This window comes from Haliaeetus leucocephalus, unplaced genomic scaffold (assembly GCF_000737465.1).
Source record: "Haliaeetus leucocephalus isolate CR32 unplaced genomic scaffold, Haliaeetus_leucocephalus-4.0 Scaffold889, whole genome shotgun sequence".
Lineage (NCBI taxonomy): Eukaryota > Metazoa > Chordata > Aves > Accipitriformes > Accipitridae > Haliaeetus > Haliaeetus leucocephalus.
In genome coordinates, this window is record NW_010973325.1 from 4,227,112 (window position 1) to 4,240,450 (window position 13,339).

A 13,339-nucleotide genomic window follows, 5' to 3' on the forward strand; every position below is an offset into this window, starting at 1 on the left:
AACATTGCTGCTGGTGTTCCTACAGGAGGAAGAGAAGGCTTTACTAAGCTTTCACTAGTCACCATACCTGAAAAGCCTCACCCTCTGCAAATGAAAAAAAGAAAAAAACGCATAGTAAGTAGCATTTCTATTTCCTGTGTTAGAGGAATCCACAACTGATAAAGACATTACAAAATAAATGTAACCACTGAGATTCACACAGATATGGATGCAGTCAGAGACGTTTTTCAGCTGTTGTTTGTTTTTTAAAGTTCCATCCACATTTCCACACACTTTGGAAGGAGGGAGGCATAACAGAAAGATTCCAGATTCCAAGGAACCCATGGATTTAGATAAAGAATGCCAATTATCTTAACCAGCATAAGATTTTAAGTCTGAACAAAAGCTTCACTCTCAGAATACATTTTTTGCTAAAGCAGTAAGAACAGTCAGAATGACTGCCAGAGGTAGAAAATGATAGTTTCAGTCCTGAAAAAAAGAAGTTAAAGCTAAAATACGTATTTATAAACATTTCTGCAGAGAAAAAAACACAAAAAATATTCTTCTAACAGCTGAAGCTGAGCAGAAAGGGGGCCTCAGGAGTGATGAACGCAGATATAGATCCCACAAACTACTACTGGAATACTGCACTGCATTCCAAGAACAGAATGACTTAACAAGAAATTGAGGAAAAAATGAAAGGGGAAAAATACACCAACTATAACTTCCGAAAAAAGTTAGCTGTTTGAATGTTTTACTATTTTCATATTCATTGGAGTTTGTGCATTTAATACAATCTATTTCAGAAGTTAAATTTCTGAAACTCAGGAGTGGAGGAGCACAAAACCTTTTCCCTATGCACAGCATGTTCTGAAACCCTTACAGCTTTTCTGATTTTGAATTATTTTGACCATTTAAGGGTTTGGTTTGGAGGTAAGGGCGAGGTGCTGGTTTGTTTGTTTGTTTTAAAGAAAGGGAATTAATACATATTTACAGTTCAAGATTGTCTTACCCAGTATGTCTCTGGATTATGTATTACATCTGTATTCTTAAGGGTACTGTCAGATGCAGAGACATATGTTAATCTGCTCATGCTAGGACTTGAGTAAACTGACTGAGGTAGTACATTCTCTTTGCAAGAAGATTCCTGATAACATGACGTGCAAGTAAAGTCAGTTTCAGACCTGAAAAACAGATTCAAAGTATGTCAGTATTAGAATATATTTCTAATGCTGCCCCCAAGAAAATCAATGCTACACATTACTATACTATTCTAAAAGTCATCTGTCTTAACCATTCTGTTTAGTCCAGTTAGCAGAAACGAGAAACCAGCTCTCAATTAACCTTTACAAGTTCTGGCTTTGATGTACATAAAACTCATTTTCATTGGATATAAATCCACAAGGCAAAGCATCAGAGTTCCACAACCGCACTCAGATGTTAAGGTCATAGAGACAACATAACTTATTAAAAAAAAAGTGAATCAATATACTTGTATCTAACTAGATGGAAGAATGTCAGATGAAATCATGCAACATCCCAGGCATCACACATTACTATTTCCTATTCACTGCTGAAATTCTCTTCATATCACACACCTGAAAACATAGGATCTCCCACTACTTTGTCCAACAAGAAGAGATAACATGAAAACAATTAAAGTCACTGACAATTTTAACTGGAAATCCTAATGTCTCTATAACACACTTACAAAAATACACGTACTTCTGCACTTTTTAACTTCTGAGAAATGCCAGACAGCCTGTAATTCTAATGTCATGTACAACACACTAACTGTAGTTAAATATCAAACAGTGAACTTACAAGTTAAGGCAAAGAAATCAGTTGCCTCCTCTTTTTCTGAGAATGTACATAGCCATTGGCTACTGGCCATGTTTATATATTTAAGACTACACAAGCAACTTAGTTGTAATCTTATGGTTCATGTAACACTTACTGTTATGGGAGCTCATTTAAAAAACATTGCCCTTTCAGTTGCTAAGAAAGCCTTAAATCTTAGACACAAGTTGCAATTTCAAAATATGAAGCAGTCAAAAACAATACCAATATTTCTATCCATACTCTTTCACAAGCAGCAGTGGTATGAATCAGAGAACCAAACTGAGTGAAATACTTATAAGTCTAAAAAACACATCTTCATTAGTCTCTACAACTTCAAGCTTTGTTATCATATAACTAACAGCATAACCCCCAACCAAATAGCTTTATTTGTAATAAATGAATTACACTAGAACAAAAATTAATAACTATGAGATTTCATAGCTCCATCAACACACAGTTCTAGGTATCTGATGTATCTGACTAACAGGCTGAATATTTTGTATTCTTGCATTACTGGATAATCCTAAGCAGAAACAGCAGTGTTGCTATCCAGCATCTCTGTCTCATCATGCCAGTGAGGAAAATAAAAAGTTAACAATTGCTTAAGACTGCTTCCCCATACACATAATAAAAGCAAACAGAAAGCTTAGTCTAAGAATGAAGTCTTAGCCTAATAAAGATCTTCCATAAACTGAGATCAAGGACAACATTCAAATTAAAACTTGATCCCTCAAAAATCCTCATGAAGCATTAATAATTTTTTACAAGCTGCACCAAGAAATTTACCCTGAAAATGCTGTTCCAGAAGTCTCACTAGGAGAAGAGTGAATTAATGGTGAAGTTGAAGGTCTGAAGCTATACTGCTCATCATCCAGAGGCTGCAAGTCACATTCAGGTACAATGGGTTTATGCTCTGGTAAATAAACAGAATTTAATAACAGTATATATTTAAGCACAGGGAACAAGTCTACTGTCAAGAAAAACCTTTTCAACAACTGGTTACATTTTTACTGGTTTACTTACTTACCAGTACTATTCTGAGAAGTTGGTGAGAGCTTCTCGAAAGTTACATGTTTTGCATTCCCACCACTAGCAGTACTCACATCTTTGTTTCTCTTCTCTGTTTTTGCATTTTGCTTCTTTTCATCACTGCTCAATTTCTGCATAGGCTTTGCTTTTGTAGGACTTACTGAGACATATTTACTAGATTGCTTGGCAGGTTTTAAGTTGCTGAGTGACAGAGTATTTCCTGTACTTCTCTCCACCAAATCATTACATGGTTCAGGAACAGCATTTGTTGTTTGATCTACTGTTTCTGTATCTTCCCTGATACATCTACTAGTGAGATCGTTGGTCAAGTAAGCAAGTGGATTTCTCTGTGCCACTTCCATTTCTGCTGCTAAAGGAATTCCACACATCTGTGCTCCATTTCCAGTAGGTGAGGTTTGGGTATCAAGCATATCTGATCCAAGATCAGCATTTACTGACTGTAAGTGTTTACTATTTACTAAATCTGACAACTTTTCTGAAAATTTAACACTATTTGCAGTTACATCTTCATGGTTGGGAACACCAGACAGCCTAGAGAAATTCTGAATATCATTTTCTTCCTGAAAATAATCCAGAAATCGCTTCTCTATTTCTTGCTGCTTGCTATGATTATTCATCAAGCCTTCTGCAAGAGTATCCTTGTTTTTATCTTCACTCAGTAAAAAGGTATCAGGCATAAGATTCTGGACAGATACTTCATGTTTCACAGTACTCTCATATTCACTTTCATGTCCGATCTCATCTGTTTTTTTGAGGTATTTTTCCATATCAAATCCGCTATTTTCCACATTGCTGGATAATACCTGATTAGCAGAAAGTTCTGTCTCTTTAACAATTCCAGGAAGGAAACATGTTCTTCCACTTTTTTTAGAGAGTGCCATCATCATAGCAGCTAGCTGGGAAGGATCAGCACTGGAAGAAGCATTAGCAATAGCAGATGCAATCGTGCTAATACTCAGGACAGAATCAGAATTATTAGATAAGCCATCTTCAAACTTGTCTTTATGAGTTCCATCCTACAACAAACCAAAACAAGTTAAGCACCAAATTAAGAATTTTTTGTTTAGTGTTTTGTTTCCTGTGTTTTGTTTGTTTGTTTTAATTATTTTGCATTTCAGTATATGGTAACATACTAACATTTCTAGTTGTCACATTTTTAATCACCTGTCAAGAAGGAACATTGTAACAGGCATAATTCTCTTTGTACTGATTTTTTAAAGTATACTCCACAAAGTGTTTTTTTTTAAAGATTCTATAAAGACTGCCTGCTAGGAAGCCTTAACTCCTATAAAACTTTTAAAATCCTACAATGTTTTAATTCACTTGGAAGAACTGGGAGTAAAATCCCATCAGGAACAAACAGCAGAGAAGAAGCTACCATGACTAATACGCAGTACCTTCCCAATTAACTTTAAATCATCTGCCTCTCTACAAGAGGAAGACAAAGCTATTACTACAGTTTTCTCCGTCACTCAGGTCTGATTTCTTCTTTAGTTTTCACATGGGCTCTTAGCAAGGGGCATGGAAAAAAATCACATCCAGACCACAATCTCTTCCCACCTCTCTTAGATACACATACATTAAGGAAGAAAAGAAAACATCTGTCCTCCTGTAGATATGCATGCATTTCTTCACAACACCCTCATAAAGACTGATGAAGCATGGAGCAGATAAGTAGACCATGACTGGACTGAAAACTGGCTGAACTGCCAGGCTCAAAGGGTTGTGATCAGCAGCACAAAGTCCAGCAGCAGGCCAGCCACTCACTAGTGGAGTATCCCACGGATCAAGACAGGGACCAGTACTGTTCAGCATCCCCATTAATGACGCGGATGAGGGGGCAGAGCGCAGCATTAGCAAGTTCAATCATCATACAAAAATTGGGACATGTGGTTGATACACCAGGAAGAGTGGGCTGTCATTCAGAGGGACCTCAACAGGCCAGAAAAATGGGCTGAGAAGAATCCCACGAAGTTCAAAGGGAAATGCCAAGATCAGCACCTGGGGAGGAATAACCCCATGCACCCGTACAGGCTGGGGACCGACCAGCTAGAAAGCAGCTTAATAGAAAAGGACTTTGGGGTCCTGGTAGACGTGAAGTTGACCACAAACTTTGCCCCTGTGGCAAAGAAGGCCAGCAGCATCCTGGGATGCACTAAGATGGAGCTGCCAGCAGACTTTGGGAGGTGATCCTTCCCCTCTACTCAGCACTGGTGCGACCACATCTGGAGTGCTATGTCCAGTTATAGACCTCCCAGTAGAAGAGAGACATGGACATACTGGAGAGAGTCTAGTAAAGGGCCACAAAGATAAGTAAGAGCTTGGAGCATCTGTCATGTGAGGAGAGAGATGGAATTGTTTAGCCTCAGGAAGACAAAGCTCAGGAGGAAATCTTACCAATGTGTATAAATACCTGATGGGGAGAGAAGGAGGGCAGGGAGGAGTAAAGAAGATGGATGCAGACTCTTCACTGAGGTATCCAGTAAGAAGAAAGGAGGCAATGGGCACAATTTTAAATATAGGAAATTCTATTTAAGCATAAAGAAAAGATTTTAATGTCAACATGATCAAACACCAGAACAGGTTGCCCAGAGAGGACCCAGAGAGACTACAGGGTCTCCATCCCTGAACATATTCAAAATGTGACTGACCTTGACCAACCTGCTCTATTTGACCTGGCTTTGAGCAAGAAGAAATGGACAAGATAATCTCCAGGAGTGCCTTCTGACCTCAACCATTCTGTGATTTGCCTGTGTTTGAGAACATTTTAGCATTCATATCAAACTGAGGGTGACCTAAACTTGTACAAATTGAGGGTAGGGTTGATTAGAATCTGGATACACATTATCAAAACCCCTAATTGTTCATTTTGAGTCTAGAACAATAGGGATAAGAATAAATTAGAAAGAAAAGCAATTATGGCAGTACACAGTCAGGTGCACAATCCAACCAGTCCTTCTGCATTTAAGTCTGCACCTTTCATCATTTAATCAGCTAAACCAAGTCAAACTTGCTAGCTACTGATTCCTTTCAGTGACCACATCAGAGAAGGGCTGTTTCTGTAACTGAATGGGTCTGTAGTGTTCTGCCTGATAAGAAAAAGAACATGACACATTAAGGCAGAGAAGGTAGGTGTCTAGGATTACCAAATTGAAAATACACCTTTTTCAGACTTACACCACATCAGTATTTTTCAATTTTATCAAGTAAAAGACTTTATCCACATGCTAAAGACAATTGTTTCATTAAAAAAAACAGAACGGGAAGACATAGCTAAAATTCAGAAACTTGACTGCAGAACATCAATAGCCTAGGAATCTCTGAAAAACTATGGGCTGACAGACCAAGTAACTCCAGAAGTGAAGTAGGGAGAAAAAGGAAAATGAGATGGTGATAGTACACCTGACTCACTACAGGATCATGGCATTCCAATGAAACTATCCTAACAAACAGTGGCACCTGATAGGATTCAAATGATCAATATAAAAAGCAGTGAGCTGACATGAAGTCTAAATTTAGCCATATTCAAGTTCATAGTTGCACTTAATAGGAAAATAAAAGAGAAATACCTTTGCTTTACTTTTGGTAGCAGTTTCTATATTAATGCTTTTATGTATTCCAGCTGCAGTATCCATACTATGCCATGCACCTTCAAGGCTGGTAGAATTTGCATATTCTTTTGTTTGTGCTTCTAAGTCATCTAAGAACAAAGAAAAAGACAGGGAATTAATTTACAGTAAGTAAATCCTCTAAACACCTCCAATCTTGGGATACACGTCCTGCCTTAATGTTCTATAGAGAAAAAAAAAATAGAGCTGTTCTAAAGGCACAAATCCAAATACTGCAAACATCAATTGTATGTAAACTTTGAGTACTGTACAGGAAACAAGTCACAAAATTAGCTGGCATTATGAATACCATGCTCACAGTCTTCAAATTTTATTTTCAGGTAGCTTATCATATTAACATAAGCTAAACAAACCTTTTCATAAAATGGTGTTTGCAAGATAATATGAATATAGACCACACTCCAGTAGAAAACCAGAAGAGTTAAATCTGAGTAAAGCTAATGCTGAAGACAGGGTTTGACTAAGGCAGATAGCAGTGAACTGGTGATTTTGAAGGATTATGTTTAGGAAGGACTGGTATGTTTCTGAAACTATCAAAACCACAAATAATCTCCTTGATTAGGAGATCAGTCCCAGACTAGGAGGTATTGCTCATATGAGATCTAGAGGCTACCATTTCAACAAATGAGTTCCTGCTTGAAGGAAAACATCTGGACTCCCTAGAAGACTAAAACCAACTTTTGAAGATGCTCTGATTGGTGAGAAAGCAAGTATGAAACGACAAACATTTGGGGTTTGTTTGCGGGGTGGGGGTGGGGTGTGTTCTGTTGTTTTTTTCTTCCCCCTCCCCCCCCTTCTGTTCTTATAGTAGATATTTGGGGTTTGGACACACTTCATATTTCAAGTAACACCCTCCTCAGGTTGCTGACTTCTCAGCTTCCTCTCCATCTGCTGCTCCTTAAGCAGGAATAGCACACTGGTATTGCTGATAAAGATTATTATTGCCAGTACTACTGAAAATCAGGTGGCAGTAACTTTTAATATCTTGGCGACAAAGTGACCCAAATACCTTCTTTCTTTAGCATTTCTAGCAACCCTCATATCAAAAGAAATGCAGACCACATTAGGGTATTTTTCTATTGTTCAAAGCAACAATTGTAACTGTACTTTAACTGATCAGACGTCATGAACTCAATGAACCCCCGGTATTTTTTGAAAAAAATCCTGACTATTGCATAGTGAATTTAAGCACACGAACACCAGATTTAAAAAATTATTAGAGACCCTTTAAAAATATTTGCAAGGTCCTAGCATGAGGAAAATTACAGCTGTAAAGCTCTTTCAAGAAAGCAGGCTCCTTAAAAGCCTGATGAACATTTTTCACCAATGCAAAAAAGTATTTAAGTCACTGTACAGACTGTACAAGCAGGTTCATAAAGATTGATGTTGCCACAGTTCTATCAAGAGCAGCAGAGATGCTTTAAAATGCACTCATCCTTTCCTAAACATACCTTATTAAGTTGATAGGCATACATATGCACCAAAATGCATGCTGTGATGTTTACATATAAAATTCTGGACGAATGTCCTAAATTACTACTTTAAGTTAAGCAGGTATCATGGGAGCATAATTTTTTTTTTTTTTTTTAAAGATGGCAGGAGAAAATGTAGACTATGTTTTATGCACACACTGTCAGTTCAGCTACAACCTGAACTGTCTTCCTTCTTTCCCTGTATCGTCTATACCTATATGAGCAAACGGACCAATTTTCTGGGGTTTTTTGTTTGATTGGTTTTTGGCAACACATTTATACAGTTTTTTCAACAGGAAAACTCTGAGCAGACTTTAATAATTACTGGGTAACAACCAGAATGTCTTGTATCTGGAAATGCTGAAATATCCAAGACAATTTATGGTAGTACTTGGTATTAGAATGTTCTCTCTTGTAAGTATTTAGGTTCTCTGCTTTTCTGCAGGGAGACGGGGTAAGAGAGGTGCTCACAGCAAAAAAGATATTTGGTGAATGAAAACTAAAGTCTTTCTATAAGAGATTACTCTTAATAGTCTTTAATAGCTATATACAAGTAATTCTTAACTACCATTATAACCACTGTCTAGGGCTGCCCCTTCTGTTCTATAATTACCTGGAAACACCTCAGACAATTGTGAAATCTCTTGGCCAGTGTCACCTCCTGATGAATCAGATTGCCTTAGCAAAGCAACAGGTTGCCTTTTCTTCGGAGATGTAATATAGTAACCAAACGATGGCTATAAAAATAAATAAATAAATAAAATTACCCTGGAATACAGCATGAGTAAATTTAATCATTAATGAATAGGTTCAGTGGGCTTGCAAAGCTGTTTCAGCCACAGTGCCTCCACAGTTGGTGTTTGGCTTTCATACCACTGAGAAATAACATACGCCTCCCAGCATTGCAAATGGCTAACCCAAACACACACACTTCCAATATATACATAAAATAAACTAACAACTTACTTATACCAGTTAGACAAAAGAAAGTGCATATGCTCTCATCATCTCTGCCTGGAGTCATGCTCTGCCGCTCAGCACCAGGACAGAACACGCCAACTCTACCAATTGACCAGGACACCACTGAATTACACAGGCATATTTGATGACTTCCTCCCATTGTACATACTTGCCCACTTTTTTTTACTGAAGTTGGGCATTTGCCTAGATAGCACATCAACTATCAATAGCCATTCAAAGATACCCTCACTGTTCAAATACCCCTGTCCAACCAGCATTTCATTCAAATACTATGTGGATCATTTGCTTGGACCTCCAACGTGGACCCTGTATATGGTGTACTTTTCTCTCTCTAATCCTACACGTAATTAGTTCCTGACCAAAAGGTGAAGATCCGGATTCATCCATAACACCAGCTAGCCCTTCACATCAGAAATTCCAAGTGGGAAACAAAAGCCAATCTAGACCTGTCACGTATAGAGAATTTCCTTCACAAGTGAACATAATAAAGTAGTTCTCGGAAAGAGTTAGTTACGATATAAAAAAAGCCCAAAAGTAGTGCTAGCTGTTGTTCTTGTCCTTTCCTTGTGTCTTAATATTGAGATACATACCCGTTTCACATCACTGCCTCCACCAAGACAACCAAGAGCTTCAGATCTCTGACCAAAGAACTCTCCCAAAGACAAACGTAAATAACTGGCATCTTTGTCAAGATCAGATGTTCTCAGCAGAATGCAGCTATTGGCAGATTTCCACGAGGTATCTCCTAATTCAGATGCATTTAGAATGTCTACTTTTTCCGCCTGCAGACAAAGAGATTTCAGAAGTTGTAACTCGTAAATAGAGAACTATTCTGCTTACACTGAGATAATTAGTTACCTGCACAATTTTGTGTGCTTTTTCAAATTCTTCCTGGTCTTGTGCAATCATAGCTGCTGCTTCAGCTTAAAAACAAAGAGAACATTTATTAAAATAAGGCATAAGTTATTAAGTGCTGTCATTACTATTTTGCATCATTAAACTAAATTTTGAGCGACAGATGTTGCAATATTTCATTCTACATCTGAGACAGTTTGGAACACACTAGGAGTTATTCCATCCCATTATGGTGAGAAAAGTTCATATGAAATCCATTTTAAAAGAGTACTCCCTGGATCTTTAGGGGCCAAAGTAAAATCAGCATTTAACTAACTAGCGTAGTGGTGAATAAAGAAAGTCTCTTACGGCCTTAATCCCAAACCAAACTATAACTTTTCACAGGTTATGCTACCCATACTAGCTAGAATTGAGCATTATATGGTTAATTCCAAACAAACTTTCACTACATTCAGTTTTGAAAATTTCATCAAGGTGGTACCTGTGAATTAGAGCAAAAGAAACAGACTGGTTTGTACCAGTTCATGAAACACGTGTGCAAATTAACAGGCCAAATACATCAATACTTCTTTTAAATTCAAATGCTTGTATTATTTTCACAATTACCATTCACAGAACAATGAACACTTAAAGACTCTTCACCGAAACGATGTGAAAAACTGCTGATCAAGAGATATTGCTCTACCACCTTATTTCAATGTTATTGTATCATTAAGTCCATCAAAACTTATGAAATATGTGGCCTTGTACACACTGCATCCCTTGTCACAGAGGACACAGGGCAAATGGAGGAATACATTAAGAATGGACACAAACTTGTAACATAAATACAACTGTTGTCCATAAAATTACTTACGGGAAGTTGCAATACATACTCTGAGGAAAGAAACAAAGTTGGAATACATCTTTATTGAGCAATCCAACTGTGTTTCCTAAAGGCAACCTAGCACTATCAGTGACACATGGTTAGATCCAGTTGAACTCTAAGTCAGTATCAGTTCTTCCTTAATCCTCTGTATAAGCCATACAGCTCTCTGAAGACTTCCTGAAGCACCAAACTGTCAAGTGAGCAATTGTGCACTATTGTATACAAGAATACACTGTGTGCACAGTTCGCTGACAGAGGTAGACATGTCATAAATGAGACTCAGAAGCATCGCATGTAACATTTCCTTTCTGTCCCTACAAATAAACTTTCTCAGCTGTCAAACATCACACTTGAGCATTGCAGACAGACAGGCAAACTAGCAGCCAGAAAAATGCTAAAAACATTGAACCCGTAAGTGCACGTCTTCTATCACATAGACAGGTAAGCCAATCCGCTCAAAAGGAGAATTGCTTTAAAAACCTATCAGGTGGGAAAAAGATAAACAGCCAAATATTGTAATCACTCGACAAACTGAGTCTGAGATGCAGGAAAGTGTCTGAAATATCCTGGCATTTGAAAAAATAATGGAGGCACTCTGCTTTACTGACATAGTAGATAGGGAAGTTTGTACCAAATTGGATCACATCTGCTTGTTCCAGCAGAAAACCACTACAGTGTTGAAAAACATTATTTCAACTAATCAACCCTGTTTGATCACTCATTCAAAATAAACAATTCTAGACAGCAACATATACAGCATTCTCTTTGAAAGAAAGAAGAGCATTGAGTGGACCGTGGACATGTTTAGAATACATTAGCCGATCCATATATCAACTTCAGAAAAGACTAGGAGAAATGCTGTTGCACACATTGCTTGAATCTATCTAGTAAAACAGATGACCAGATGACATTTTGGTGCTAAGGGATCGACTTGTCTATGGCACTACGTGCATATTATCCAAGCCTGTATGACAAACATACAGACTCTCATGAAGATCAGTCTGAGATAGCTTAAGGAAAATAAACAACTTTTTAAGTAAACAGGAGTTCAAAAAGCCTGGAATTTGTTAGAAGAGAGTCCGTAAAGCCCCTCAATAAGCTCCAACATTTTTCAGTACCAGTACCATTTTTCAGCATCAAGACATTCCCAAGGGGTTCACAAAAGAAATCACCAGCTAGTAAATTCAGCAGCTCTTTTCACATTCTAGCTGATTTTGTAGAAATTTCTTGTTTACAATTACTTCCTGTCTTATAACCATCATGCAATACAGCATGACTACTGTTTACTTTCTTGAAAAAAAGGATAACAATAATTAAAGTCCAAAGGAAAAATTGTGGATAAATGACAGCTACAGGAGTTACTTTTGCTCATACAATAGGTACCAGTGACACATTAGAATGCCTTTTGAAACAAAACAAAAGACTCTTCACAGGAACAGTAGGGAACATAGAAAGAAGCTATCAACTATAACTATAATATCATTATAGGCTACTATCAACATCAGCTTTCAAATAATTTGTATTATCTAAAGCCTGGAGGCTTTGCAACACCAAATACTGATTTGTTGAATTAAAAAAAAAAAAAAAAAAGACGACCAAAGTTTACTTAACACTATTACAGATAACAACAGCTATCTAAAAAAGATTACATACATCCAGTAATGAACTCCTCATTTATTTTATCATCTTCAGACAGATTTAAATCTTGTTCTTCATCAAATGAAGTATAATATGCAAGATCAGTCACCCATTTGCCCTCTTCATTTTGATAAACAATGCTGTGTGGTAAGTCACCTGAAAGATATATCAAATACTACACTGTTGATTAAATTAAAAAGGAATATGGCAAAGTCTCTTTAGTTTAGATTAAGGAGTTCACTTGCCAGAAGTCAGCAACAAGTCAAAAAAACAAAAAAAACCCTATAGCTCAAGTTGCTGCAACTGCAAGATTAAACTAGTTTCATCATCAAATAAACAAGTTAAGTGCAATATACAACAGTCAGGTTTGTTTGTTGGTTTGTTTTTTTAAAAAAAAAAGTCAAAATTTATTCACACTACATTGGCTTTTATTACCCGCCTGCACAACTAAAGAAAAATGCATAGCTTACAATTTTATTTTTTTCCACGCAACAAAGTCTGGTCACTATTGTATAGATGTGTTATACCTAAAGCAACCTACCTTTGTCTGTGGCAGCTAAACTTATGTTCTCACAGCTGTCTGCAGTTGGAGACAGATAAGTATCAGGAAGACCAACTTCACATTCAGTTGCATCTGTCAGCAGTGCATCTGCACTAAGAACTTGAGGAGTGGTGGAGTGCCCCAAAAATCCTCTTGCTGTGTGTAGTACTTCTGCATCAGAAGAAGCAGCCTGACACTCAGAGGACTGTGCTTCCTGCTTTGGAAGGACATCCGAAACATCACCTTTATGGCTGTCCATACACTGAAGTGAATCTAATTGCAACTCAGCAGCCGTGCAGGAATCTAGCACACCTCCAGTAGTCACGGAATTCTTATAAAACAATAACCATTTGAAAAGTGTCAGAAGTGCAGTTGTTAACTGTTTGTGCTAACAGTTCTAGGTACAAAATAGTGCAAGATTACCATGTTTGAAAAATATATCTAAAAACAAAGTGGTGTTATTTTTTTGTACAGAAAGGTTGGG

General features: G+C 37.4%; 1 protein-coding gene across 1 annotated transcript in view; it reads right to left on the reverse strand.

The window, feature by feature from the left end:
- The window catches only part of LOC104841575 (centrosomal protein of 192 kDa-like), an 89,386-nt gene that overhangs the window by 47,944 nt on the left and 28,103 nt on the right, over positions 1–13,339 (reverse strand). Inside the window, exons 18-26 of the mRNA XM_010583343.1 lie at positions 12,856–13,186; positions 12,330–12,470; positions 9,812–9,876; positions 9,544–9,735; positions 8,586–8,709; positions 6,441–6,571; positions 2,849–3,887; positions 2,608–2,734; positions 992–1,163 (exon numbers count right to left, since the gene is read on the reverse strand). Coding sequence (XP_010581645.1) covers positions 992–1,163; positions 2,608–2,734; positions 2,849–3,887; positions 6,441–6,571; positions 8,586–8,709; positions 9,544–9,735; positions 9,812–9,876; positions 12,330–12,470; positions 12,856–13,186 — 2,322 coding nt within the window. The remainder of the gene's footprint in view (positions 1–991; positions 1,164–2,607; positions 2,735–2,848; positions 3,888–6,440; positions 6,572–8,585; positions 8,710–9,543; positions 9,736–9,811; positions 9,877–12,329; positions 12,471–12,855; positions 13,187–13,339) is intronic.